This window comes from Stomoxys calcitrans, chromosome 5 (genome assembly GCF_963082655.1).
Source record: "Stomoxys calcitrans chromosome 5, idStoCalc2.1, whole genome shotgun sequence".
Taxonomy (NCBI): Eukaryota; Metazoa; Arthropoda; class Insecta; order Diptera; family Muscidae; genus Stomoxys; species Stomoxys calcitrans.
In genome coordinates, this window is record NC_081556.1 from 34132554 (window position 1) to 34159848 (window position 27295).

Sequence of the window (27295 nt, forward strand, 5' to 3'; positions counted from 1 at the left end):
AAACACCACGTGCAAAATTTCAGCAAAAACGAAAATTGCGGCTTTTAGGGGCTCAAAAAGTCAAATCGGGAGATCGGTTTATATGGGACTAACATTACTTTAATTGGCTTTGACAGAATATTTGTTCCGCTAGCCGAACGTAAAATAGCGTTCTAAGCGCCTTGATCTTCTGTGCTCATTTTAAAATCTCTGACACAAAGTTTCGAGGTGTCTCCGCAGCCGTTGTATTTTGTGGTTACCAACTTTCTCCATTTTCTTTATCTGCTCGGTTGTGCAAGGCTTTTTGGGAGTTGAAACCATCCATTTCGTTTTATCTCCATGTACTGCCAGACCCATTTTCACTGGCTCTCTTTCGATTCGATTTCCTCAAAGGCTTCAGTCAACTTTTCCGGTGACCCACCAATGTTGTCGATGTCGTCATAGGCGAGTATCATGTATTCTCTTGTGATTAGTGTGCCATATCTATTCACATTTGCATCTCATATAATCTTCCCCAACAGGATTTTAAAAAGATCACACGATAGGCTGTCTCCTTGTCTCAAACCTCGTTTGGTATTAAATAATTCTGAAAGATTCTTTCCTATTCTTACTGAGGTACGCGTATCAGCAAGTGTCATCCTGCAGAGTCTTATTTAATTTTTGCAGGCATACCAAATTCAGACATGGCTTGAAATAACTTCGAACTCAAAGAGGTATCGAAGGCGTCTTTGTAGTCAACAAAGAGATGGTAGGTGTTGATTTGTCCTTCTCGGATGTTTTCCAGGATTTGGCGCAGTGTGAATATCTGGTCCAGGGTGGATATACCAGGTCTAAAGCCGCATTGATATGGCCCAATTATCTCATTGACTTTAGGTTTTAATCTTTCACACAGTACGCTTGAGAGTATTTTGTATGAAATGGGGAGGAGACTCGTTCCTCTGTAGTTGGCACATTCCGTCTTGTCTCCTTTCTTGTGTACGGAACATAGTATGCTGAGGTTTTAATCGTCGGATATGCGTTCTTCTAGCCAGATTGCGTAGATTGGCTGATGCATACGCCTTATCAGCTTCTGGTCTTAAATAGTTCAGTGGGCGACCCGTCGGCTCCTGCTGCCTTGTTTTTCTTTAGTCGGTTTACAGCTACCTGGACCTCATTCTGACTAGGAGGTAAACATTCTACACCATCATCAGTGATTGGTTCTGCGGTGTCCTCTTCGCCGCCAACATCGGACTCTAGCAGTTGGGTGAAATGTTTTTTCCATATCCTCATCATGTTATCTGTGTCAGTTACCAGATTTCCTTCTTTGTCTCTGGCACATCCTCCTGGTGCCTGCACCAAAACTATCGGTTTGATGTTTAATTCTTTGGTAGAATTTCCGGACTTCATTCTGACTCCTGCACATCTCAATTCGCTCGCACTCACGTCTTTCCATTTCCTTTTTCTTTCTGCGGAATAGACGTTTCTCCTCTCTCCTTTTCTCCCGATACCTCTCCTTCATCTGGGGCATTGCTAGTGATTGCAGGGTTGCTCTGTATTCCGCATTTTTGGCTTCAGTAGCATCTCGACACTCTTGGTCGTACCATGGGTTTCTTGGAGGAGGTTTCCGGTACCCAAGTACGGATTTCGCGGCATTTTCCATGGAGTGGGCAATAGTTTGCCAATGCGCCGGATCATCGGATAAATGCCTTCCATCTATCATAGTCGACTATTGCTCGGAGTTGACTATGGTGTCGGCGTCGACCACGCTTCCCAGGGTCGGAGTCGAGTGAAAGTTGGTCGACTCCGCAGCTCTGAGCAAAACACTCCGAGCAAAATTTTAACCAAATCGCATAACAATTGGGTCTTCTATGGGCTCAATAAATCAAATGGAAGAATCACTGTATATGGGTGCTATTGCCAAATCTACACCGATATGGCCCATTTGAATCTCTGTAAAATTTCAAGTGGTTTTATTTATTTGTCCAATCACTATAGTGATTACTACAGCCGGACGAATGGACAACAAGGCGTACGACAAAATCAATTATGTATGGGGTAACAAATCGATATTGCTGAGTGTTACAAACAGAATGATTAGATTAACTTGCCCCCCATGCTACGATGGAGGTAATGAAAATGAACACATCCACACTGCTCATGGTTATCAATTCTCTGGCGAAAGAATAAATGCCACAACATTTTGAATTCATTATCAGTTTTAATTTGGTATTGCTGTCAAGCGGCAAGTACATCTTAGCATATTAAACGCTTGAAATTCACATTTTTGTGTTTGCAAAGTTCTCTATCTACGATGGGCGTAGTGGTGGCTTTATTGGTCATACTGCTGAGTCTTCTTATCTACATAGCCTTGCGGATTCGAAGACATTTCAATTACTGGCAAGATTTGGGTATACCTTGCGAGACACCCAGTTGGTTGATGGGCAGCGTTGCCGGAATGTCAACGAAAAAATCCTTTGAACAGATTATAAGGGAATATTATGAAAAACACAAAGGCAAAGGTCCCCTAGCGGGATTCTATTGGTTTTCCAAGTTAGCGGTCTTCGTTATGGATCCGGATGTGATTAAAAGTATTTTGATAAAGGATTTTGCAAAGTTCACCGATCGCGGCCTGTACTCCAATGAATTGGATGATCCCTTGAGCGGATCACTTTTTAACTTGGACGGAGCCAAATGGAGGAATATGCGCAACAAACTTTCGCCCACCTTTACATCGGGTAAAATGAAAATTATGTTTCCCTTGGTCACCAAATTGGGCAATGATTTGATTGAAGTCTTTCACAAGACCATGGCCTCTGGTCAGGTGCTGGAGGTTCGCGATTTGGTGGCCCGCTTTACCACCGATGTCATTGGCACTTGCGCATTTGGTATTGACATTGGCAGTTTACATGATCCGAGTGTGGAGTTTCGTCATATGAGCCGCAGAGCTTTTGTAGAGGAGCGTTATGGTATACTGGGAACTATGTTACGTTTCAGTTTCCCAAATATTTGCCGACGTCTTCATATCAAGGAAACTCCGGCCGATATCGAAGAGTTTTTCCTAGGAATTGTTCGAAACACTGTGGACTATAGAGAGAAGAATAATGTGAAACGCAATGATTTCATGGATATGTTAATCGATTTGAAGAACAACAAATTGATGAAAAGTGAAACGGGAGAAGAGATGACCAATCTGACATTTGGACAGATAGCTGCCCAGGCTTTTGTGTTTCTGTTGGCTGGTTTTGAAACTTCATCGACCACCATGTCCTTTGCTTTGTATGAGTTGGCCAAAAATCAAGAGATACAAGAGAAGGCCAGAGAGGAGATTGTCAAAGTGCTTGACAAACATTCGGGATTATTCACCTATGAGTGTATGAGGGAAATGGTGTATCTGGAACAAATTATCGAAGGTGAGTTTAAGTCATAGAAAATAAGATAAAAGTATGGTCTTTGCAGACCAATATGATAATTTCGTTGGCAATGTATTGATAAATTTATTATATCCACCTTTCCGTTTGAAACACATCGAAATATTCATTTCCGATCCTATAAAGTATATATATTCCTGATCAGGGTAAAAATCTAAGAAGGTCTAGCCATGTCCGTCCGTCTGTCAGTCTGTTTGTTGAAATCACGCTACAGTCTTTAAAAATTGGGATATTGAGCTGAAACTTTGCACAGATTCTTTTTTTGTCCATTAGCAGGGTAATTTCGAAGATGGGCTATATCGTACCATATCTTCATATAGCCCCCATATAGATCGATCCGCCGATTTAGGGTCTTAGGGCCATAAAAGCCACATTTATTATTCGATTTTACTGAAATTTGGGATAGTGAGTTCTGTAAGGTCCCTCAATATCCTCCGACAATTTGGCCCAGATCGGTCCAGCTTTGGATATAGCCCCCATATAGACCGATCCACCGATTTAGGGTCTTAGGCCTATAAAAGCCACATTTATTATCCGATTTTACTGAAATTTGGGACAGTGAGTTGTTTTAGGACCCTCAACATCCTGCTTCAATTTGGCTCAGATCGTTCCAGATTTGGATATAGCTCCCATATAGACCGATCCACCGATTCAGGGTCTAAGGCCCATAAAAGCCACATTTATTATCCGATTTTACTGAAATTTGGGACAGTGAGTTGTTTTAGGACCTTCCACATTCTGCTTCAATTTGGCTCAGATCGGTCGAGGTTTGGATATAGCTGCCATATAGACCGATCCACTTACTTAGGGTCTTAGGCCCATAAAAGCCACATTGATTATCTGATTTTGCTTAAATTGGGGACAGTGAGTTGTGTTAGGCCCTTCAACATCCTTTTTCAATTTGGATCAGATCGGTCCAGATTTGCATATAACTGCCATATAAACCGATCACTCGATTTAAAGTCTTCGGCCTAAAAAAGGCGCATTTATTGTCCGATATCGCCTAAATTTGGGACAGTGAGTCAAGTTAATCCCCTTAACATATTTCTGCACCCTTGGCTTAGATCGATCAAGATTTGCATATAGCTGCCATATAGACCAATATCTTGATTTAAGGTTTCCTTGTTTCAAAACTGCTTACTTAGTCCAAAGTAGCATCCGTTTGCCAGTATTATTCTTCGCTTAATATCAAAACTGGTGTCATTCATTTCGGTTACGGCGGTGCCGAGGTAGATAATGTTTCTGACTATCTCAAATTTGTGGTTCCCAACTTTCTCCATTTTCTTTATCTGCTCGGTTGTGCAAGGCTTTTTTGGAGTGGAAATCATCCATTTCGTCTTATCTCCATTTACTGCCAGACCCATTTTCACTGACTCTCTTTCGATTCTTTCAAAGCTGCAGTCACCACTTCCGGTGACCGACCTATGATATCGATGTCGTCGGCATAGGCGAGTATCATGTGTTCTCTTGTGATTATTATGCCATATCTATTCACATCTGCATCTCGTATAATCTTCTCCAAGAGGATATTAAAGAGATAGGCTGTCTCCTTGCCTGAAAACTCGTTTGGTATTAAATGGTTCGGAGTGATTCTTGCCTATTCTTACTGAGGAACGCGTATCAGCAAGTGTCATCCTGCAGAGTCTTATTATTTAATTTTGCAGGGATACCAAACTCAGACATGGCTTGAAATAACTTCGAACACAAAGAGGTATCGAAGGCGTCTTTGTAGTCAAAAAAGAGATGGAAGGTGTTGATTTGTCCTTCTCGGGTCCTTTTTTTAGGATTTGGCGCAGTGTGAATATCTGGTCGAGGGTGGATTTACCAGGTCTAAAGCCGCATCGATAGGTCCCAATTATCTCATTGACTTTAGGTTTTAATCTTTCACACAGTACGCTCGAGAGTATCTTGTATGCAATGAGGAGGAGACTCGTTCCTCTGTAGTTGACACATTCCATCTTGTCTCTTTTTTGTGTACGGGACATAGTATGCTGAGGTTCCAATCATCGGGTATGCGTTCTTCTAGCCAGATTGCGCAGATAAGCTGATGCGTACGCCTTATCAGCGTGTCGCCTCCGGTCTTAAATAGTTCAGTGGGTAACCCGTCGGCTCCTGCTGCCTTGTTGTTCTTGAGTCGGGTCCCTGCTACTTGAACCTCATTCCGACTAGGATGTAAACATTCTATACCATCATCAGGGATTGGTTCTGCGGTATCCTCTTCGCCGCCAACGTCGGACACTAGCAGTTGAGTAAAATGTTCTTTCCATATCCACAGCATGTTATCTGTGTCGGTTACCAGATATACACAATTGTACAATGACTTGTTTCAGTGTCATCTTGATGCCTTCACAGTCACTTGTTTAAAATTTTAGAGTCCTTGCTGCTTCCTGTGATTTGTTGCCTCTATAACTCCTCATTGGGCCCATAGCGCATCGTCCGGCAGTCTCAGAGACAAACTGATATCGAGTATCTTGGAGAAGACCACCAATCTCCTCTCAGACTCCATCATAGAGCCTTAAGCGGAAACAGAGGTCTTATCATCCTCACACACAGAAGTTAGATGGAAGATATTATCTTGAGTTGGTCTTAGTGCCAGGTAGTCTGAGATCTTCCTCAGTCTATCCGTTGCATCTACAATAGCCATAATGGTACTGTGGCCTTATCCCACTTCAGTCAATAATTTTTTTTTTTTGTAGGGCGTAGTTCGTTGTTTCGCCAGGTGCTTCAAAAAATTATTTGGTTATCAAGAATCTACCGCACTTTTTTTGTTAATAATATCTTTATCTCATTAATTTGTTACGGTTTTCTGGAGTCTCCAATACTAATCAATAAAAGCGCATTAACTTCGGCCGGGTCGAATCTTATATACCCTCCATCATGGATCGCAAGCGACAAGCTTTTTCTATGACTTTTTCAAATAGTATATAGGAGCTATATTAAATTGTGGGCCGATGTGGATCATACTTGTCATGGCGTTTTAGAAGTCATACAAAAATACCAAGCTTACAATTTTACACATATAACGTGATAATAAAGCCCTCTAGAGGCTAAAGAAGTCAAATCGGTTTATATGGCAGCTATATCAGGTTATGAAACGAATTCATTTATACCTAGCACAGTTGTAAGAAGTCAAAACAAAATACCTCATCTAAATTTCGTACTAATCGAATGAGAATTCCGCTCTCTAGAGGGCGAATAAAATTTCGGCCCTCTAGAGGGTGAATGGGAATTCCGCCCTCTAGAGGGCGAATGGGGATTCCGCCCTCTAGAGGACGAATGGGAATTCCGCCCTCTAGAGAGGGAATGAGAATTCCGCCCTCTAGAGAGGGAATGAGAATTCTGTCCTCTACAGGGCGAATGAGAATTCCGCCCTCTGGAGAGCGAATGGGAATTCCGCCCTCTAGAGGACGAATGGGAATTCCGCCCTCTAGAGGGCGAATGGGGATTCCGCCCTCTAGAGGGCTATATCAGGTTATGAAACGAATTCATTTATACCTAGCACAGTTGTAAGAAGTCAAAACAAAATACCTCATCTAAATTTCGTACTAATCGAATGAGAATTCCGCTCTCTAGAGGGCGAATAAAATTTCGGCCCTCTAGAGGGCGAATTGGAATTCCGCCCTCTAGAGAACGAATGGGAATTCCGCCCTCTAGAGGGCGAGTAAAATTTCGGCCCTCTAGAGGGCGAATGGGATTTCCGCCCACTAGAGAGGGAATGAGAACTCCGCCCTCTAGTGGGCGATTGGAAACCCCGCTTATAGAGGGCGAATGGGAATTCCGCCCTATAGAGGGCGAATGGGAATTCCGCCCTCTAGAGGGCAAATGAGAATTCCGCCCTCTAGAGGGCAAATGAGAATTCCGCCCTCTAGAGGGCGAATGAGAATTCCGTCCTCCAGTGGGCGATTGGAAATCCCGCTTCTAGAGGGCGAATGAGAATTCCGCCCTCTAGAGGGAAAATGAGAATTCCGCCCTCTAGAGGGCGAGTAAAAATTCGGCCCTCTAGAGGGCGAATGGGAATTCTGCCCTCTAGAGGGCGAATGGGATTTCCGCCCACTAGAGAGGGAATGAGAATTCCGCCCTCTGGTGGGCGATTGGAAACCCCGCTTATAGAGGGCGAATGGGAATTCCGCCCTATAGAGGGCGAATGAGAATTCCGCCCTCTAGAGGGCAAATGAGAATTCCGCCCTCTAGAGGGCAAATGAGAATTCCGCCCTCTAGAGGGCGAATGAGAATTCTGTCCTCCAGTGGGCGATTGGAAATCCCGCTTCTAGAGGGCGAATGGGAATTCCGCCCTCTAGAGGACGAATGGGAATTCCGCCCTCTAGAGGGCGAATGGGGATTCCGCCCTCTAGAGGGCGAATGGGAATTCCGCCCTCTAGAGGGCGAATTGGAATTCCGCCCTCTAGAGAACGAATGGGAATTCCGCCCTCTAGAGGGCGAGTAAAAATTCCGCCCTCTAGAGGGCGAATGGGAATTCAGCCCTCTAGGGGGCAAATGAGAATTCCGCTCTCTAGAGAGCGAATGAGAATTCCGCCCTCTAGAGGGCGAATAAGAATTCCGCCCGGGATCGGTTTATATGGCAGCTATATCAAAACATAGACCAAAATGGACCATTTACAATCTCAACCGATCATTACTAATGAAAGTATTTGTGAAAAGCTAGCACGCTTCATCACTCCTTCGAGCGTTAGCATGCTTACGACAGACGGACGGACAGACAGATGGGCATGGCTAAATAGGCTTAGAACGCTAAGAAGATCAAGAATATATATACTTTCTCGGGACTCAGATCCATATTTCGTAGAGTTACAAACAGAATGACGAAATAGGTGTACCTTCATCCTATGGTGAAGGGTATGAAAATAGCAATGGCTTCAAGTATATGTTTACTAAAGCTAATCTATTTCAAATAATTTACCAAAAAAAAAAAAACACAATTAAAATTCAACAATCTCTCCCACTTCCCCAAGAGAGAGAGTGAGTGAGAATGCTCTGGACTACTTCCATTTATGGAAGTCGTTTGTTGTTGAAAATCACACAAAAAGTTGAAAATCACACAAAATTTCTTTAGTATAGCTATCGCATTGAAAGCCACAAGTTCTTTCCTACTCATTATCGCAATAAGAGTGACTTTATAAAAAAATTTTATTGTTTCTAACAACGCATTAGGCAATGTCAGTGATTTCAATTCTATTGGCCATTTTGGCCGGGCTTCTTGTATACATTGGACTAAGGGTGCGAAAACATTTCAATTATTGGAAGGACTTGGGTGTTCCCTGCGATCAACCCAACTGGCTAATGGGCAGTGTGGCAGGGTTTTTAACTTCAAAGCCTTTCAATCAGATCGTTGGTGATTATTATGAGAAATACAGATTGACTGGACCCTATGCGGGTTTCTATTGGTTCTACAAACTGGCTGTCTTTGTTATGGAACCGAATTTGATTAAACACATACTGATCAAGGATTTCTCAAAGTTTACGGATCGTGGTCTATACACCAATGAGGAAGATGATCCTTTGACAGGACAACTTTTCAACTTGGATGGAGCCAAGTGGCGCAATATGCGCAACAAACTCTCGCCCACCTTTACGTCGGGCAAAATGAAGGTCATGTTCCCATTGGTAACCAAATTGGGCGACGATTTGGTAGATGTATTCCACAAGTCCCTTCCCTCCGATCAGGTGTTGGAGGTGCGTGATTTGGTGGCTCGCTTTACCACCGATGTCATTGGAACTTGTGCCTTTGGCATTGAAATTGGCAGTCTACATAATCCAAATGTGGAATTTCGTCACATGAGCGGCAAAGCATTTAAGGAACAGCGTTATGGCACTTTAGGTTTTGTGCTACGCTTCAGTTTCCCTGAGCTCTCCAGCCGCCTACATATCAAGGAAACTTTGGCCGATGTGGAGGAATTTTTCCTGGGAATTGTACGAAATACCGTGGACTATAGAGAGAAAAATAATGTGAAACGCAATGATTTCATGGATATGTTAATCGATATGAAGAACAACAAATTGATGAAAAGTGAAACAGGAGAAGAGATGACCAATCTCACATTTGGACAGATAGCTGCCCAGGCTTTTATATTTTTGTTGGCAGGCTTTGAGACCTCATCGACCACCATGTCTTTTGCCTTGTATGAGTTGGCCCAAAATCAAGAAGTGCAACAAAGGGCTAGGGAAGAGGTGCAGCAAGTTTTGGAGAAGCATGGAGGGCAGTTTACCTATGAGTGTATGAAGGAATTGGTGTATTTGGATCAGGTCATAGAGGGTAAGTGGAGGATATGCGGAAGTTATCAATAAGAGGTAGGCGAAATACCGCAGAGATGAGGGTTGCTTCGCTGAGGGATAAGCTTCTGACGATGGTTGGCAGTAACTTTATGTATTTGGGGAAACTGGGTAATAAGCTTAGAGTTTTGTTTTAATGGAGCACATTTCATACCTCTTAATCATTTAAGGCCATATTTTAAATTGAATACCTAAGTATTTCAATTAACCTTTAATGGAATGTTCATGGGCAAATTTACTTTAACATAATTTTAGTTATCCAAGTGCCTCTGGTGCATTAACAGTTGATTCTTTATTTCTTTTATTTTTTTTCAGAAACCCTTAGACTTTACACCATTGTTTCGGCTCTTCTGCGTAAGACTCTGGAGGATTATGTTGTTCCTGGCCATCCAGAATATGTGATTAAAAAGGGAATGATTGTCATTATACCAGCGGGTCCCATACACCGAGATGAACGTTACTTTCCCCAACCCAATGTCTTCAATCCTGATAACTTCAGTCCCGAAAAGGTGGCCGCACGAGATTCCATACTTAATTTATCTTTCGGCGAAGGACCACGAAATTGCATTGGCATGCGTTTTGGCAAAATGCAGACTGTGGTTGGCTTGGCTGTGCTTTTGAAGAATTTCAAGTTTTCCACTTGTGAGCGGACTCCGATTCCCATGAAATATGACAAGAAAAGTTTTCTGGTGTCCTCAGAGAGTGGTATCTACTTAAAAGTTGAGAAATTGTAATGTAAAAGAAATAATAATAATTTTTGCTTAATGTTCATTTTTTAGCCACAGTGGTAGAATATATATTTTTATAAACGGACGAGACTTTCAGAACTAGTTTTCCTATTCCCAAATAAAGCAAATTCTTATGACCTTGACAACCTTTCGACTGGCACTTGACATCATTGCATGAGGATAAGCAAACTGCGAGAGAGAGAGAGAGAGGGAGAGAGAGATCCTCTACAACAGAAGACAACGCATCAACTACTCACTTCTCGCTCTCCATGTTTGAAGATGAAACGGAATATATTCCAAAACCAGTGTTGGCCCTCAAGAAAATTATTTCCTAACAAAATCTAAGAACAATCCTACCAAAGCCGGATGAAACCTACCAAATGTTCTAAAGTCAACTAGCAAAAGCGTGCTAAGTTCGGCCGGGCCGAATTTTGGGAACCCACCACCATGGATTTTGCTAAAAATTTATACAAACTAAAATTAGTTGAAGGGCATAATTTTATCCTACTGTCAAACCAGCAAAAATTAAAGCTTCTAGGAACCAAACAAAGATGATCGAGAGACCGGTTGTACGGTCCAAATCAGTCTAACAGATTATTGACTGATTTGGATCGTATTTGACACAGTTATTGGAAGTCACCCCATGCAAAATCTCAACCAAATCGGATGAGAATTGCGCCATCTAGCGGCTCAAGAAGTCAAGATCCAAGATCGGTTTATATAGCAGCTACAAAGTTTCAGCCAAATCGGATCACTTTTGCTGCATGTAAGGACTCAATAAATCAAATCGGAAGATCGGTTTATATGGAAGCTATACCAAGTTATAGACCGATTTGAACCGAACTCAACACATTTGTTGGAAGTCATAACAAAACCCTACATGCAAAATTTCAGCCAAATTGGAAAAAAATTGCGGCTTGTAAGAGCTCAAGAAGTCAAATCGGGAGATAGGTTTATATGGGAGCTATGTCAGTTTATAGAGCGATTTGCGCCATACTAGGTACAGTTATTGGAAGTCACCTCACCCAAAATTTCAGCTTATGTGGATGAGAATTGCGCCATCTAGCGGCTCAAGAAGTCAAGACCCAAGATCGGTTTATATGACATCTATATCAGGTCAGGAACCAATTTGAAGCATACTTAGCATAGTTGTTCGAAGCTACAACAAAACACCTCATGCAAAATTTCAGCCAAATTGGATAGGAATTGCGCCCTCTAGGGGCAGCTGACAGCTTGACTCAAGAAGTCAAGACCCAAAATCGGCTTATATGGCAGCTATATCAAAACATGGACCGATTTTGCCCTTTCTCAATCCCAACCGACCTGCACTAATAAAAAGTATTTCGCAAAATTTCAAGCGGCTAGCTATGCTCCTTCGAAAGTTAATGTGCTTTCGACAGACAGACGGAAGGACGGACAGATGCTAGATCGACTTCAAATGTCATGACGATCAAGAATATATATATACTCTATGCTGCCTTAGGCGCATATTTCGAGGTGTTACTAACAGAATGACGAAATTAGTATACACCAATCCTATGGTGGAGGGTATAAAAAGGAATTAAGAACAATATGCAAAGGCCGGTCAGGATAAAATATTGGGTTGCCCAAAAAGTAATTGCGGACTTTTCATATAGTCGGCGTTGACAAATTTTTTCACAGCTTGTGACTCTGTAATTGCATTCTTTCTTCTGTCAGTTATCAGCTGTTACTTTTAGCTTGCTTTAGAAAATAAGTGTATAAATAAGTATATTTGATTAAAGTTCATTCTAAGTTTTATTAAAAAAAGCATTTATTTTCTTTTAAAAAATGCGCAATTACTTTTTGGGCAACCCATAGGACAGCAATAACAGGTCTTTGGTAGTAGAGAACTCTTTATACCCTATACTACTACTGTGGTAAAGGGTATTATAACTTAGTGCATTTATTTCTAACACCCAGAAGGAAGAGAGATAGACCAATTGATAGGTATACCGATCGACTCAGAATCACTTTCTGATTCGATTTAGCCATGTTCGTCTGTCTGTCTGTTTGCCTGTCCATGATAAATTGTGTACAAAGTATAGATTGCAGTTTTCATCCGATTGTCTTCAAATTTGGTATAGGCATGTTTTTCGGCCTAGAGACGAAGCCTATTGAACGTGGAAAATATCGGTTCAGATTTGGATATAGCTCCCATATATATGTTCGCCCGATTTGCAGTAATAATGCAATGGAACGGTAATTTGTGAACCGATTTTCTCGAATTTTGGCTGGAAGGTTTTTCTTATGAATCTCGATATTACTGGTGAATTTCCTAGAAATCGGTACAGATTTAGATATAGCTCTCCTATATATATATATATCGCCCGATTTTCACTCCCAGAGCCACTGCAAGCGCATTAATTGACCGATCTTCCCAAAACTTCGTACAATGCTTTCTTTGACGGCTTTCACAATGTCTATAAAGTTTGGTCAAAGTCGGTTCAGATATAGATATAGCTCCCATATATATGTTCGTCTGATATGCAGTAATATTGCAATGAAATGGTAATTTGAGTACCGATTTTCTCGAATTTTGGCTGGAAGTTTTTTCTTATGACTCTCGACATTACTGGTGAATTTCATAGAAATCGGCACAGATTGAGATATAGCTCTCATATATATATGTCGGCCGATTTTCACTTCCAGAGCCACTGCAAGCGAATTTATTGACCAATCTTCCCAAAACTTCGTAAAACGATTTCTTTGACGACATTCATAATGTCTGTAAAGTTTGGTCAAAGTCGTTTCGGATATAAATATAGCTCCTATATATATGTTCGTCCGATTTGCAGTAATATTGCAATAAAATGGTCATTGGCTGACCGATTCTCTAGAAATTTGGCAAGAAGGATTTCCTTTTGACTCTTGACATCACTGATGAGTTTCATAGAAATCGGTTCAAATTTAGATATAGCTCTCATATATAGATATCGCCCGATTTTAACTGCTGGAGTCACAGCAAGCGCATTTATTGACACATCTTGTCAAAATTTTGCAAAACGCTTTCGTCGACGACTGCCACAGTATGTGAGAAGTTTTCTCGAAATCGGTTCAGATTTAGGTATAGCTCTCATATACATGTTGGTCCTATTTTGAGAAATATTGCAATAAAACGCTCATTTGTTAACCGATTTTCCCGAAATATGGCAGAAGGGATTTTCTTATGACTCTCGCCATTACAGGTGAATTTCGAGTGAATCGCCCCAGATATAGATAGAGCTGTCATAAATGTATAACGCCCGATTTTCACTTCAAGAGCCACTGCGAGCGCATTGTTTTACCCATCTTGCGAAAATTTTGCAAAACGCTTTCCTCGACGACTAACACATTATCTGAGAAGTTTGCTTAAAATCGGTTTAGAATTAGAAATAGCTCCCATATATATTTTCGTTAGATTTTGTGTATTTTGCAGTAATGTTTTCATTTATCAACCGTAATGATTACAGTTTGAACATATTTTTTCGAAATTTGATACGGATTATTTTATAGTCCATCTGAAGAAATTCGCCGAAGTCCAACAAAATTGGTTCAGAATTGGATATTGCTCCCACTTTGTACCTACAGGGTAGGTTTAGGGTGTTATACGGTCGGCAGCGTCCGACTTTTGCCCTTCTTTACGCGTATATCCAAATTGGGACCGATTTGGGCCAAGACTGTCCCAAATTTCGGCGAAATCGGACAATAAATTCGCCCTTTATGGCCTCAAAACCTTAAATCGAGATATGGGTCTATAAGGCAGTTAGATCAAAATCTGGACCGATCTAAGCCAAATTGAAGAAGAAAGTCGAAGGGCCTTACACAACTCACTGTTTCAAATTTCGGTGAAATCGGACAATAAATGCGCCTTTTATGGGCCCAAAACCTTAAATCGAGAAATGGGTTTATATGGCAGCTATATTTAAATCTGGACCGATCTGAGCCAAATTGCAGAAATATGTCGAGGGGCTTAACTTAACTCACTGTCCAAAATTTCGGCGACATCGGACAATAAATGTGCTTTTTATGGGCCCAAAACCTTAAATCGAGAGATCGGTCTATATGGCAGCTATATCCGAATCTGCACCGATCTGAGCAAAATTGAAGAAGGATGTCAGGAGCCTAACATAACTCACGGTCCCAAATTTCGGCGAAATCGGACAATAAATGCGCCTTTAATGGGCCCAAAAATATAAATCGAGAGATCGGTCTATACGGCAGCTATATCTAAATCTCCACCGATCTGATCCAAATTGAAGAAGGATTTCGAAGAGCCTTACAAAACTCACTGTGCCAAATTATGGCAAAATCTGACAATAAATGTGGATTTTATGGGCCTAAGACCCTAAATCGGAGGATGGGTCTACATAGGAGTTACATCCAAATCTGAACCAATCTGAGCCAAATTGAAAAAGGATGTCGATGGGCCATACAAAACTCGTTGTGCCAAATTTTGGCAAAATCTGACAATAAATGTAGCTTTTATGGGCCTAAGACCCTAAATCGGAAGATCGGTCTATATGACAGCTATATCCAAATCTTGACCGATCTGAGCCAAATTGGCGAAGGCTGTCTAGGGGCCTAACACAACTCACTGTTCCAAATTTCAGCAAAATCGGATAATAAATGTGGCTTTTATGGGCCTAAGACCCTAAATCGGAAGATCGGTCTATATAACAGCTATATCCAAATCTTAACCGATCTGAGCCAAATTGGCGAAGGCTGTCTAGGGGCCTAACACAACTCACTGTCCCAAATTTCAGCAGAATCGGATAATAAATGTGGCTTTTATTGGCCTAAGACCCTAAATCGGAGGATCGGTCTATATAGCAGCTACATCCAAATCTGAACCAATCTGGGCCAAATTGAAGAAGGATGTCGAGTGGCTTTACACAACGCACTGTTCCAAATTTCAGTAAAATCGGATAATAAATGTGGCTTTTATAGGCTTAAGACCCTTAATTTTCGGATCGGTCTATATGGGGGCTATATCAATATATAGTCCGTTATAGCCCATCTTCGAGCTTAACCTGCATATGGACAAAAAAAAATGTGTGCTAAGTTTCAGCTCAATATCTTTATTTTGAAAGACTGTAGCGTGATTTCAACAGACAGACGGACGGACAGACAGACGGACAGACAGACGGACAGACAGACGGACAGACAGACGGACAGACAGACGGACAGACAGACGGACAGACAGACGGACAGACAGACGGATGGACAGACGGACGGACAGATGGACGGATAGGCGGACGGACAGACGGAGGGACAGACTGGCTGACAGACGGACGGACAGACGGACGGACAGATGGACCTACAGACGGACGGACGGACGGACGGACGGACGGACAGTCGGACGGACAGATGGACGGACAGACAGACGAACAGACAGACAGACGGACGGACATGGCTAGATCTTCTTATATTTTTACGCTGATCAGTAATATATTGTATATACTTTATTGGGTCGGAAATGGATATTTCGATGTGTTGCAAACGGAATGACAAAATGAATATACCCCCTGTCCTACGGGGGTGGGTATAAAAAACTGCTTGTTAAGATCGGTCGGCAAAGCTATTTTGAAATGCGAATGGAAACATGAATGGAAATGAATCGTTGATTGTCTTGGGTATTGTTGCGTCATAAAGTTGTTTGAATTAAGTAGAAAGCTACTTGTTCTCATCAATTAACAATTAACACAAACTTATTTTGTTTAGATGATTTTTTATTGTTGATACTTTAAAAATTCGAAAAATCCAATTAAAATTCAACTGCTTCTCCCACTACTCAAAGAGCGAGAAAAGACTTTTGGACATCCACTCTGCCACACAAATCATTGTTGAACATGGCACAAAAAGCTACAACAATTTTGAATTCTCTTGAGTATAGCTTTAACATCGACAGCCATAAATTCTTTACGGAACTTGCTATTAACGAAAGAAGAATAAATTTCCTAATTATTTGAAGATCATACCAACGCAATAGACAATGACAGTAATAGCAGTTCTATTGGCCACGTTAGCCGGGCTTCTTATATACATTGGACTAAGGGTGCGAAAACACTTCAATTATTGGAAGGACTTGGGTGTTCCCTGTGAGCCGCCCAGCTGGTTAATGGGTAGTGTTGCAGGGTTTTCAACTTCGAAGCCTTTCAATCAGATCGTTGGTGATTATTATAAAAAATTCCGATTAACTGGACCCTTTGCGGGTTTCTATTGGTTCTCCAAACTGGCTGTCTTTGTTATGGAACCGAATTTGATTAAACACATACTGATCAAAGATTTCTCAAAGTTCTCGGATCGTGGTCTATACGCCAATGAGGAAGATGATCCTTTGTCGGGGCAACTTGTTAAATTGGATGGAGCCAAGTGGCGTAATATGCGCAATAAACTCTCACCCACCTTTACGTCGGGCAAAATGAAGGTCATGTTCCCATTGGTTACCAAATTAGGCAATGATTTAATCGAAGTTTTCCACAAAACTCTTGCCTCAGATCAGGTGTTGGAGGTGCGTGATTTGGTGGCTCGCTTTACCACCGATGTCATTGGAACTTGTGCCTTTGGCATTGAAATTGACAGTCTACATAATCCTAATGTTGAATTTCGTCGCATGAGCCGCAAAGCATTTGTGGAACAGCGTAATGGTGCCTTAGGTTTTATGATACGTTTCAGTTTCCCTGAGCTCTCCTGCCGCCTTCATATCAAGGAAACTGCGGCGGATGTGGAAGAGTTTTTCCTAGGAATTGTGCGAAACACTGTAGACTATAGAGAGAAGAATAATGTGAAACGCAATGATTTCATGGACATGCTAATCGATTTGAAGAACAACAAATTGATGAAAAGTGAAACAGGAGAAGAAATGACCAATCTGACATTTGGCCAGATAGCTGCCCAGGCTTTTGTCTTTTTGTTAGCAGGCTATGAAACCTCATCGACCACCATGTCTTTTGCTTTGTATGAGTTGGCCCAAAATCAAAAAGTGCAACAGAAGGCTAGGCAAGAGGTTGATCAAGTTTTGGAGAAACATGGAGGGCAGTTTACCTATGAGTGTATGAAGGAATTGGTGTATTTGGATCAAGTCATAGAAGGTAAGTCGGCATAAGGGAGTTGTCAATAAGAGGGAAATATTTTATTGTTGTTGTAGCAGATTGTTATAACCTTCACCATAGGATGGGACTGGGGCTGCAGCGTTATGATGCCTCGGAATTTCGGCAACTAACATATTTCAAGGGGGTATCTGTTCATTGAATCGGCGATTGGTGTACTCTCTGAAGCCGGCCCAATCTGCCTTCTCCTGATTGATAAACGTCCAGCTCTCAGACGTTATGAAGTCAGGTGGTCGGTCGATGGGTAGAATTATGAAAAGGTGTTGTGATCCCATAAAAATTAAGGACTATGATTCGTCATTTAGGAGATCAGGGGATGCAATGGAAATGTCTGGTTAGCTGCTACACCCCCTCGTAATCCTAGGGGGGGACTTCCACGTTCACCGTGCGAAACGTGGAGCCTTCAATCTGCTCTGCCTAAGCTATGCCACGCTTTTTGATGAAAGGTGGGCTTTTGGGTGTACTCTAAAGATCTAGAACTGGTCATATCGACCACTGCAGTGTGTATCCAGCAGAGATCCTTGCAATTAAGGAAGTGGTGGAATGGCTAAGATATAATGTCAATACGACGATTATCATAAATATCTTCTCAGACAGCCTGACAGCTATTAAATCCCTGGAGAATGTATATCTGAACACAAAAACCGCCCTCGACTGTCGCAGATCTCTCAACAAGATGGCTGAACCTGTTCCGGGCCACATAGATATCCCTGGGAATTGTAAAGCGGATGAGCTTGCGTTTTCAGGACCAGGCCCGAAGTACAATGAATGATAGATGGTCACAAAGAGGTGGCTGTGAGCATTCCAAAACTATTTGGCCTTGTCTAGACTTGAAGAGGTCTACTGCTTTGCTGCCATTGGCTAGAAAAGACGTCTCAGTCATTGTGGCCGTCATGACAGGTCACTGTCTAAACGGAAAACATGCTGACAGACTGAAGGTTGCCAGCAACGACTTTTGCAGAAGCTGTGAGGACATCGAAGAAGGAGAGACTATAGAACACCTTCTGTATGTGTGTCCCGCACTAGCACTCCGAAGGAGTTCCTCTTTAGGTTATCATTTCTTTGAGAACCTGTCTGATTTAGCGGATATGAACATTCGCAAGTTATTGGGCTTTCTAAAGCGATCTGTATGGTTCAACGGTAGGAATTAGAGGGTATCTTCCTTCGTCTGTTCCTATGGTATCACAATGGACGAAAACGTCTAAGTGAGTCTGATAGCAGACTGCCTTGCTTAACCTGACCTATGCCCCGCTGGTCGTAACCTTGGGTAGAATGCCAAGAAATGTGATGCGCATTAAAGTCTCATAGAACCAGACGATTGTGGCCAGATAGTAGCCCACTTATGTCGGGCTTGTAAGCTTGGCCATAAATTGGGATACAGCCACCAACAGCACACGTTGTATAGCTCTATCTCGGCAGTACCGGACCTGGCTGCTATCCCCATGCACTCCATGTAGGGGTCACTTACGCCAGGCGCAGTAGAGATGGGTCTATACTGCACGGAATGGTGCATCACGAAGGCCAATCCCTAACCTTCATTCCTTAAGGGATCCTTACGTAGCACATTGTAGCCGACAGCTTTGCCTCCTGGTTCAAATGAAAATTTTATCCATGAACATTCCACTAAGGAACACGGGCAAACTTCTCACATATCAATGAGTGCAGTCCTATTCGAGTTTAAGCTCAATGATAAGCCGAGTCCGAACGGCATGCCGTGGTGCGACATCTCTTTGGAGAGAAGTTTTACATGGCCTAGTACCTCACAAATGTTGCCAGCATTATGATGGGAAAACCACTGCTGAAATTTTTTTTTTATGGTCTCGCCAGGATTCGAACCCGGGCGTAGAGCGTCATAGGCGGACATGCTAAGCTCTGCGCTTCGGTGTCCTCCAGTGTTAATTGATATTCGTCATAAATTTCTGAACGTCAATGTCGGTGAGAGAGACATTAGCCGGAAGTTGATTCCACATACGAATGGTTCGGGCGAAAAATAATTTTTCCCGGTAAGGCATGGTTCGGTCGACTGGCTAGAAGTTTTAGATGATGTGGACCACACATTATTCCAGTGCGAGCGTTGGGTGGAAAGACGCAGGGAATTGGAAGGAACAATTGGTGACATTTCGTCTGGGACATTAGTCCAGAGAATGCTGGAAGACGAGAGTAAGTGGGAGGCGGTCATGAGATACACCGAACAAGTACTGCGCAGGAAGAGGGTAGACCTGGACGCAGCGGCGTAGGGTACGAATGCGGAGGTCTGGATGCAGACACAATGAAGATGATATGGATAATCACCAGATAAGGGGTCCATTTCGAAGTAATGCGAAAGCGGTTGCGATATGGAACAAATATCCAGGGGTGACAAAGGCTGGGTTTTTAGCCGGTACTGTTCCAAATGCTAATGATGTACTCATATTAGCAGTTGATTTATGATTTGATATGCTCATTCTGTTCTCTTGATGTTCTTTCATAAAGATTTCGTTTTTTTTCGATTTTTTTCAGAAACCCTTCGACTTTACACCATTGGGTCTGCTCTTATTCGTATGGCTTTGGAGGATTATGTTGTACCCAATCATCCACAATATGTAATTAAAAAGGGAATGATTGTCGTTATACCAGCGGGAGCCATACACCGAGATGAACGTTACTTTCCCCAACCGAATGTCTTCAATCCTGATAATTTTTGTGCCGAAAAGGTGGCCGCACGAGATTCTATATTAAATTTATCCTTTGGCGAAGGACCACGAAATTGTATTGGTATGCGTTTTGGCAAAATGCAAACATTGGTGGGATTGGCTTTGCTTTTGAAGAATTTCAAATTTTCCACTTGTGAGAGGACACCGATTCCCATGAAATACGACAAGAAGAGTTTTCTAGTATCCTCGGAGAGTGGTATTTACTTGAAAGTTGAGAAATTGTAGTGGATATCAAATATGAGTCATAATGAATAAAATAATTAAGGAGGCGCTATGGAGGGAAAAAGGCGACCTCTTGATACCCTATCCTAAATGCAAGCTTAGTCGTCGAAACTAAAAATTGCTTCAATTTGATATGTAGAATTTCGACTAAAATTTATATATATTGTGGCAATGATAGAAATAAGTAAAAAGGCGTTAAGTAGCTATCTCTAAAAATACACCGATCTGAACCATATACGACATGGATGTCGAAAAGCCTAACATAAGTCACTATGTTAAATTTCAGTGAAATCGGATTATAAATGTGTCTTTTATGGGGCCAAGACTTTAAATCGAGAAATCGGTCTACATGGCAGCTATACCCAAATCTGGATCGATTTGGGCCAAGTTGCAAAAAAGAGCCTTACCCAACGCTCTGTCCCAAATTTCGGCGAAATCGGACAATAAATGCGTCTTTTATGGACTTAAAACCTTAAATCGAGATATCGGTCTACATGGCAGCTATATCCAAACCTGGATCGATTTGAGTCAAGTTGCAGAAAAACGTCGAAGAACCTAACACAAAGCACTGTCCCAAATTTCGGCGAAATCGGAGAATAAATCCGCCTTTTACGGGCCCAAAACCTTAAATCGAGAGATCGGTCTATATGGCAGCTATATCCAAATCTGAACCGCTCTAGGCCATATTGACGAAAGATTTTGAAGGGCCGAAGACAACTCACTGTCTTAAATTTCAGTAAAATCGGATAATAAATGTGGCTTTTATGGGCCTAAGTCCCCTAATCGGGGGATGGGTCTATATGGCAGCTATATCCAAATCTGAAGCGATCAGAGCCAAATTCAAGAAAGATGTCGAAGGGCCTAATACAACTCACTGTCTCAAATTTCAGCAAGATCGTATAATAAATGTGGCTTTTATGGGCCTAAGACCCTAAATCGGGGGATCGGTCTATATGACAGCTATATCTAATCCTGGACCGATCTGGGCCAAATTGGCGTAGGACGTCGAGGGGCCTAACAAAACTCACTTTCCCAAATTTCAGCAAAATCGGATAATAAATATGGCTTTTATCGGCTTAAGTCCCCTAATCGGGGGATTGGTCTATATGGCAGCTATATCCAAATCTGGACCGATCTGGGCCAAAGTGACGATGGATGTCGAGGGGCCTTACACAACTCACTGTCTCAAATTTCAGCAAAATCGAATATTAAATGTGGCTTTAATGGGCCTAAGACCCTAAATCGGAGGATCGGTCTATATGGCAGCCATATCCAAATCTGGACCGATCTGGGCCAAATTGACGACGGATGTCGAAGGGCCTAACAGAACTCACATTTCCAAATTTCAGAAAAATAGGATAATATATGTGGCTTTTATGGGTCTAAGACCCCTAATCGGCCGATCGGTCTATATGGGGGCTATAACACGATATAGTCCGATATAGCCCATCTTCGAACTTAACCTGGTTATGAACAAAAGAAGAATCTGTGCAAAGTTTCAGCTCAATATCTCTATTTTTAAGAACTGTAGCGTGATATCAACAGACTGACGGACGGATATGGCTAGATCGTCTGAGATTTTTACGCTGATCAAGAATATATATACAATAGTTCATAGGATCGGAAATGGATATTTCGGTGTGTTGCAAACAAAATGAATATACCCCCATCCTTCGGTGGTGGGTATAAAAATGCTTTTATTGACTTCAGACCCTATATCGGCAGATCGGTCTATATAACAGCTATATCTAAATATAGTCCGATCTGAACTATATTTGGGTCTTATATTAGGAGGCCTTAAACTACTCACTGTTTTAAATTTCAGCGAAATCGGATAAAAAATAAAGCTTTAATAGGCTTCAGACCCTTTATCGGCAGATCGGTCTATATGGCAGCTATATCTAAATGTCGTCCGATCTGTACCATATTTGGGTCCTATGTTGGAAGGCCTAAAACTATTCACTGCTTCAAATTCCAGCGAAATCGGTTGAAAACTAAAGCTTTTATAGGTTTCAGACCCTTTATCGGTAAATCGGTCTATATGGCAGCTATATCTAAATGTCGTCCGATCTGAACCATATTTAGATTCAAAGTTGAGAGGCTTGAAACTATTCACTGTTTCAAATTTCAGCGAAATCGGATAAAAAATAAAGTTTTTATGGGCTTCAGGCCCTTTATCGGCAGATCGGTCTATATGGCAGCTATATCTAAATATAGTCCGATCTGAACCATATTTGGGTCCTATGTTGGAAGGCCTAAAACTATTCACTGCTTCAAATTCCAGCGAAATCGGTTGAAAACTAAAGCTTTTATAGGTGTCAGACTATTTATCGGTAAGTCGGTCTATATGGCAGCTATATTTTGATATAGTCCGATCTAAACGATATTAAGATTCAAAGTTGAGAGGCCTGTTTCAACTGTTTCAAATTTCAGCGAAATCGGTTGAAAACTAAAGCTTTTATGGGCTTCAGACCTTTTATCGGCAATTCGGTCTATATGACAGCTATATCTAGATATAGTCCGATCTACACCATGCTTAGGTCAGATGTCGGAAGGCTTAAAATGGCCCACTGTTTCAAATTTCAACGAAATTGAGCAATAAATAAAGCTTTTATGGGCTTCAGACCCTTTATCGACAGATCGGTCTATATGGCACCTATATCTAAATATAGTCCGATCTGAACCATATTTGGGTACTTTGTTAGGAGGCCCAAAACTACCTTTTGTTTAAAATTTTAGCGAAATCGGATACAAAATAAGGCATTTATGGGCATTCGATCCTTTACTGGTAGATCGGTCTATATAGCAGCTATATGCAAATATGGTCCGATTTGGACCGTTCAAGAACTTAACCAGCGTGCATCAAAAAGACGTATCTGTGCCAAATTTCAGCTCAATATCTCGTCTTTTTGAAGGCTGTAGAGTGATTACAACAGACGGACGGACAGACACACGTTAAAACGTTTTTTTACGACGATTGGAGTTATTTTACGACGATCGGAAATATATATACTTTGTAGGGTCGGAAATCGCTTCTTCGATGTATTGCAAACGGATTGACTTAATAAATATAACCCCAATCCTATGGTGGTGTGTATAAAAATACAAATTAAAACTCAACTGCATCTCCCATTAACCAAGGAAGAAGAGAAAGAGAGAGAGTTAGAGAGAGAGAGAGAAGGCGTTTTCTAAGCATCCTCTCTTCCACTAAAATCATTGTTGAACATCGCACAAAAAGCTTGAATATCTTTAAATTTACTTCAGTAGCGCTTTAACTTTAAAAGCCCCAAGTTCTATCCGGCAGTATCTCTTATCGAAAGTAGATTAAATTTCTTAATTTTGTTGATGGATGCCAACTTACTGGACAATGTCCGTAATAGAGATTCTATTGGCCACATTAGCCGGGCTTCTTGTGTACATTGGATTAAGGATGCGAAAACATTTCAATTATTGGAAGGACTTGGGTGTTGCCTGTGAGCCACCCAATTGGTTAATGGGTAGTGTTGCAGGTTTAGGAACTTCGAAGCCTTTAAATCATATAATTAGTGATTATTATGCCAAATTCAGATTAGCGGGACCCTTTGTCGGTTTCTATTGGTTCTCCAAACTGGCTGTCTTTGTTATGGAACCGAATTTGATTAAACACATAATGATCAAAGATTTCTCAAAGTTCACGGATCGTGGTCTATACACCAATGAGGAAGATGATCCTTTGTCGGCACAACTTGTTAACTTGGATGGAGCCAAGTGGCGCCATATGCGCAACAAACTCTCACCCACCTTTACGTCGGGCAAAATGAAGGTCATGTTCCCATTGGTTACTAAATTGGGCAATGATTTAATCGAAGTTTTCCACAAGACTCTTGTCTCTGATCAGGTGTTGGAGGTGCGCGATTTGGTCGCTCGCTTTACCACCGATGTCATTGGAACTTGCGCCTTTGGCCTTGAAATTGACAGTCTACACAATCCAAATGTTGAATTTCGTCGCATGAGCCGCAAAGCAATCGTGGAAAAGCGTTATGGCACTTTGGGGTTTATGCTACGTTTCAGTTTTCCTGAACTCTCGCGTCGCCTTCATGTCAAGGAAACTGTGGCCGATGTTGAAGAGTTTTTCCTAGATATTGTCCGTAACACTGTAGACTATAGAGAGCAGAATAATGTGAAACGCAATGATTTCATGGATATGCTAATCGATTTGAAGAACAACAAATTGATGAAAAGTGAAACAGGAGAAGAGATGACCAATCTGACATTTGGTCAGATAGCTGCGCAGGCTTTCTTCTTTCTGTTAGCTGGCTTTGAAACTTCATCGACCACTATGTCCTTTGCTTTATATGAGTTGGCCCAAAATCAAAAAGTGCAACAGAAGGCTAGGCAAGAGGTTGAGCAAGTTTTGGAGAAACATGGAGGGCAGTTTACCTATGAGTGCATGAAGGAATTGGTGTATTTGGATCAAGTCATAGAGGGTAAGTCGATATATGAGGCATATCACAGCCGTAGCTGAAATACAGTAATGACGATGAGTTTGAAACTCTCATCGAAGTTTTAACATTTTCATAACGTATTAAAAAACTGTTAACTTTACACCTTTATAGTAGATTCCAATTGTTAATGATTTGTTTAAAACTTTGGCTTGTTGTTGTTTATTTTTTTTTTTTACAGAAACCCTTAGACTTTACACCGTTATATCTGCTCTTCTGCGTAGGGCTCTGGAGGATTATGTTGTGCCTGACCATCCTCATTATGTAATCAAAAAGGGAATGTTTGTCGTTATACCAGCATGTGCCATACACCGAGATGAACGCTATTTTCCCCAACCCAATGTTTTCAATCCTGACAACTTTATTCCCGTAAAGGTGGCCGCACGTGATTCTATATTAAATTTATCCTTTGGCGAAGGACCCAGAAATTGCATTGGCTTGCGTTTTGGCAAAATGCAGACATTGGTTGGCTTGGCCTTGCTGTTAAAGAACTTTAAGTTTTCCACCTGTGAGCAGACACCGATTCCCATGACATACGATAAGAAGAGTTTCCTGGTGTCCTCGGAGAGTGGTATCTATTTGAAAGTTGAGAAATTGTAATAGACATGAAATGTGAATGTATTAAGAAATTATTTCAAAGAAATGGTTGCCGATATTAACCTGATATTAATTGAGGATAAAATTGAAAATATTTTTTATTGATAACAACAGGTAAAAGCGTGCTAAGTTTGGCCGTGCCAAATCTTGGGAACCCACCACCATGGATTCTGCTAAAATATGGGAGCTATATCTGGTTATAGAGCGATTTGGACCGTATTTCAGCCAAATCGAATGAAAATTGAGGCTTCCAGGGGTTCAAGAAGTCAAATCGGGAGATCGGTTTATATGGAAGCTATAACAGGTTCTTGGCCGATTTGGACCGTACTTGGCACAGTTGGAGAAACTCATAACTGGACAGTATGTGCAAAATTTCAGCCAAATCGGACAAAAAATTTAGGCTTCTAGGAGCTCAATAAATCAAATCGGGAGATCGGTTTATATGGGAGCTATATCTAAATCTGAAGCGATATGGCCCATTTGCACTTCCCAATGTTCAATACTAGGTTGGGTTGGGTTAGGTTGAAAAGAGGGTGCAGATATTAATCCGGCCCATGCCACTATGGACATACACCTAATCCAGTAATCGGCTGGTTGTGCGCTCTAAAAACTATAAAGTAACCTCTAAAAAGAAAATTTAAAGTTAGCAATTCAGTGCTACCTAAAAAATCCTAAATTGTGTTTCATGCCACTTCCCTAAGTTGGTTCATGTGTGGTATTGTGCCTCTACCTAAGTGCCGGTATCTGTTAGACGCGAAAGCCTGGCAATAACAAAGGAAATGCTCCATCGTCTTATCATCTTCCCCGCATGCCCTACACATGCCATCACTTGCCGCACCGATTTTACATAAGTGAGCCGACCCGTTATGATAACAATAGCTATAATGACCTCCTTTTTCCTTCCTTTCAGTAATAGCCTTATCTTCTCACGATCTGGATTCCTCCATAGGATTTTCACCGTCCTACCCATCGTTTCGCTGTTCCACAATGTTGCATGCGCATCCGTCGCCCACTACCTTAACTCGGATTGCGTCGACCCGAAAGGCTACGGGCTACAAAGTTTATTGACGACAGTTCTCAGGCCTTCACCTCCAAAACGTCTGCCCTTTCATTTCCCCTTACTCCCATATGACCCGCACCCAAACGATGCGGATTTTATCATCCTCAGAGAAAGCGTTGATCTCCTTCTTACACTGCAAGACTATTCGTGACCTTACCGTCCTGGTTGTTATTGCCCGCATGGCAATTTTACTGTCGGTAAAGATATTCACACTCGACGTCTTCGTGTTAGCATCACACCACTTCACCCATTCCGTGATCGCTCGGATGTTCAATATTTTCACAGCTTGTAACTCTGTAATTGCATTCTTTCTTCTGTCAGTTATCAGCTGTTACTTTTAGCTTGCTTTAGAAAAAAAGTGTTAAAAATGTATATTTGATTAAAGTTCATTCTAAGTTTTACTAAAAATGCATTTACTTTCTTTTAAAAAATCCGCAATTACTTTTTGGGCAAACCAATATATACTATATGGGGTCCTACAGCAATATTTCAAGATGTTTCAAATGGAATGACTCGATTAGTATACCCCCATCCTATGGTGGGTGGGTATAAAAATGTTTGAAAGAAAACTAAATTTCTAAATCCGTTAATTTTTGCTCGAAATAACAACTTTTTGCCTTGACTATTGTCTGAGTCGATCAAAACTGCCTGTACAAGACTTTCTTCTGCGAAGCCATACCTGTTATTATTGTACCTAGGATGGGTACACTAAACTAGACATTTCGCTCGTA

The 27295-nt window shown here is 41.5% G+C and overlaps 3 protein-coding genes across 4 annotated transcripts; all 3 read left to right on the top strand.

Annotated features, from left to right (window-relative positions):
* Positions 1-2194: 2194 nt before the first annotated feature.
* LOC106090408 (probable cytochrome P450 6a21) lies at positions 2195-10408 on the top strand. 2 transcript variants are annotated; one of them, XM_013256573.2, is made up of 2 exons: positions 2195-3368; positions 9990-10408. In XM_013256573.2, exons 1-2 carry the CDS (start codon positions 2270-2272, stop codon positions 10406-10408), a joined length of 1518 nt encoding a protein of 505 aa, XP_013112027.2. In that variant the 5' UTR covers positions 2195-2269. The 2 variants fall into 2 exon arrangements, with proteins under 2 accessions (XP_013112027.2, XP_013112026.2); XM_013256572.2 differs by lacking the exon at positions 2195-3368 and adding an exon at positions 8462-9657.
* A 5693-nt stretch (positions 10409-16101) lies between these two features.
* LOC106090393 (probable cytochrome P450 6a21) lies at positions 16102-20429 on the top strand. Its single transcript, XM_059369340.1, has 2 exons — positions 16102-17493; positions 20011-20429. The coding sequence occupies exons 1-2, from the start codon at positions 16395-16397 to the stop codon at positions 20427-20429; spliced, it is 1518 nt and encodes a 505-aa protein (XP_059225323.1). The 5' UTR covers positions 16102-16394.
* A 3278-nt stretch (positions 20430-23707) lies between these two features.
* LOC106090407 (probable cytochrome P450 6a21) lies at positions 23708-25589 on the top strand. The gene is made up of 2 exons (XM_013256571.2): positions 23708-24892; positions 25089-25589. The coding sequence occupies exons 1-2, from the start codon at positions 23776-23778 to the stop codon at positions 25505-25507; spliced, it is 1536 nt and encodes a 511-aa protein (XP_013112025.2). The 5' UTR covers positions 23708-23775; the 3' UTR covers positions 25508-25589.
* Positions 25590-27295: the final 1706 nt, after the last annotated feature.

Excerpts from the sequence above, each read along its gene's own strand:
- LOC106090393 (XM_059369340.1), top strand. The coding sequence starts at position 16,395 with ATGACAGTAATAGCAGTTCTATTGGCCACGTTAGCCGGGCTTCTTATA. Across the intron at positions 17,494-20,010 it reads TTTGGATCAAGTCATAGAAG|AAACCCTTCGACTTTACACC; the intron begins GTAAGTCGGCAT and ends GATTTTTTTCAG.
- LOC106090408 (XM_013256573.2), top strand. The coding sequence starts at position 2,270 with ATGGGCGTAGTGGTGGCTTTATTGGTCATACTGCTGAGTCTTCTTATC. Across the intron at positions 3,369-9,989 it reads TCTGGAACAAATTATCGAAG|AAACCCTTAGACTTTACACC; the intron begins GTGAGTTTAAGT and ends ATTTTTTTTCAG.
- LOC106090407 (XM_013256571.2), top strand. The coding sequence starts at position 23,776 with ATGCCAACTTACTGGACAATGTCCGTAATAGAGATTCTATTGGCCACA. Across the intron at positions 24,893-25,088 it reads TTTGGATCAAGTCATAGAGG|AAACCCTTAGACTTTACACC; the intron begins GTAAGTCGATAT and ends TTTTTTTTACAG.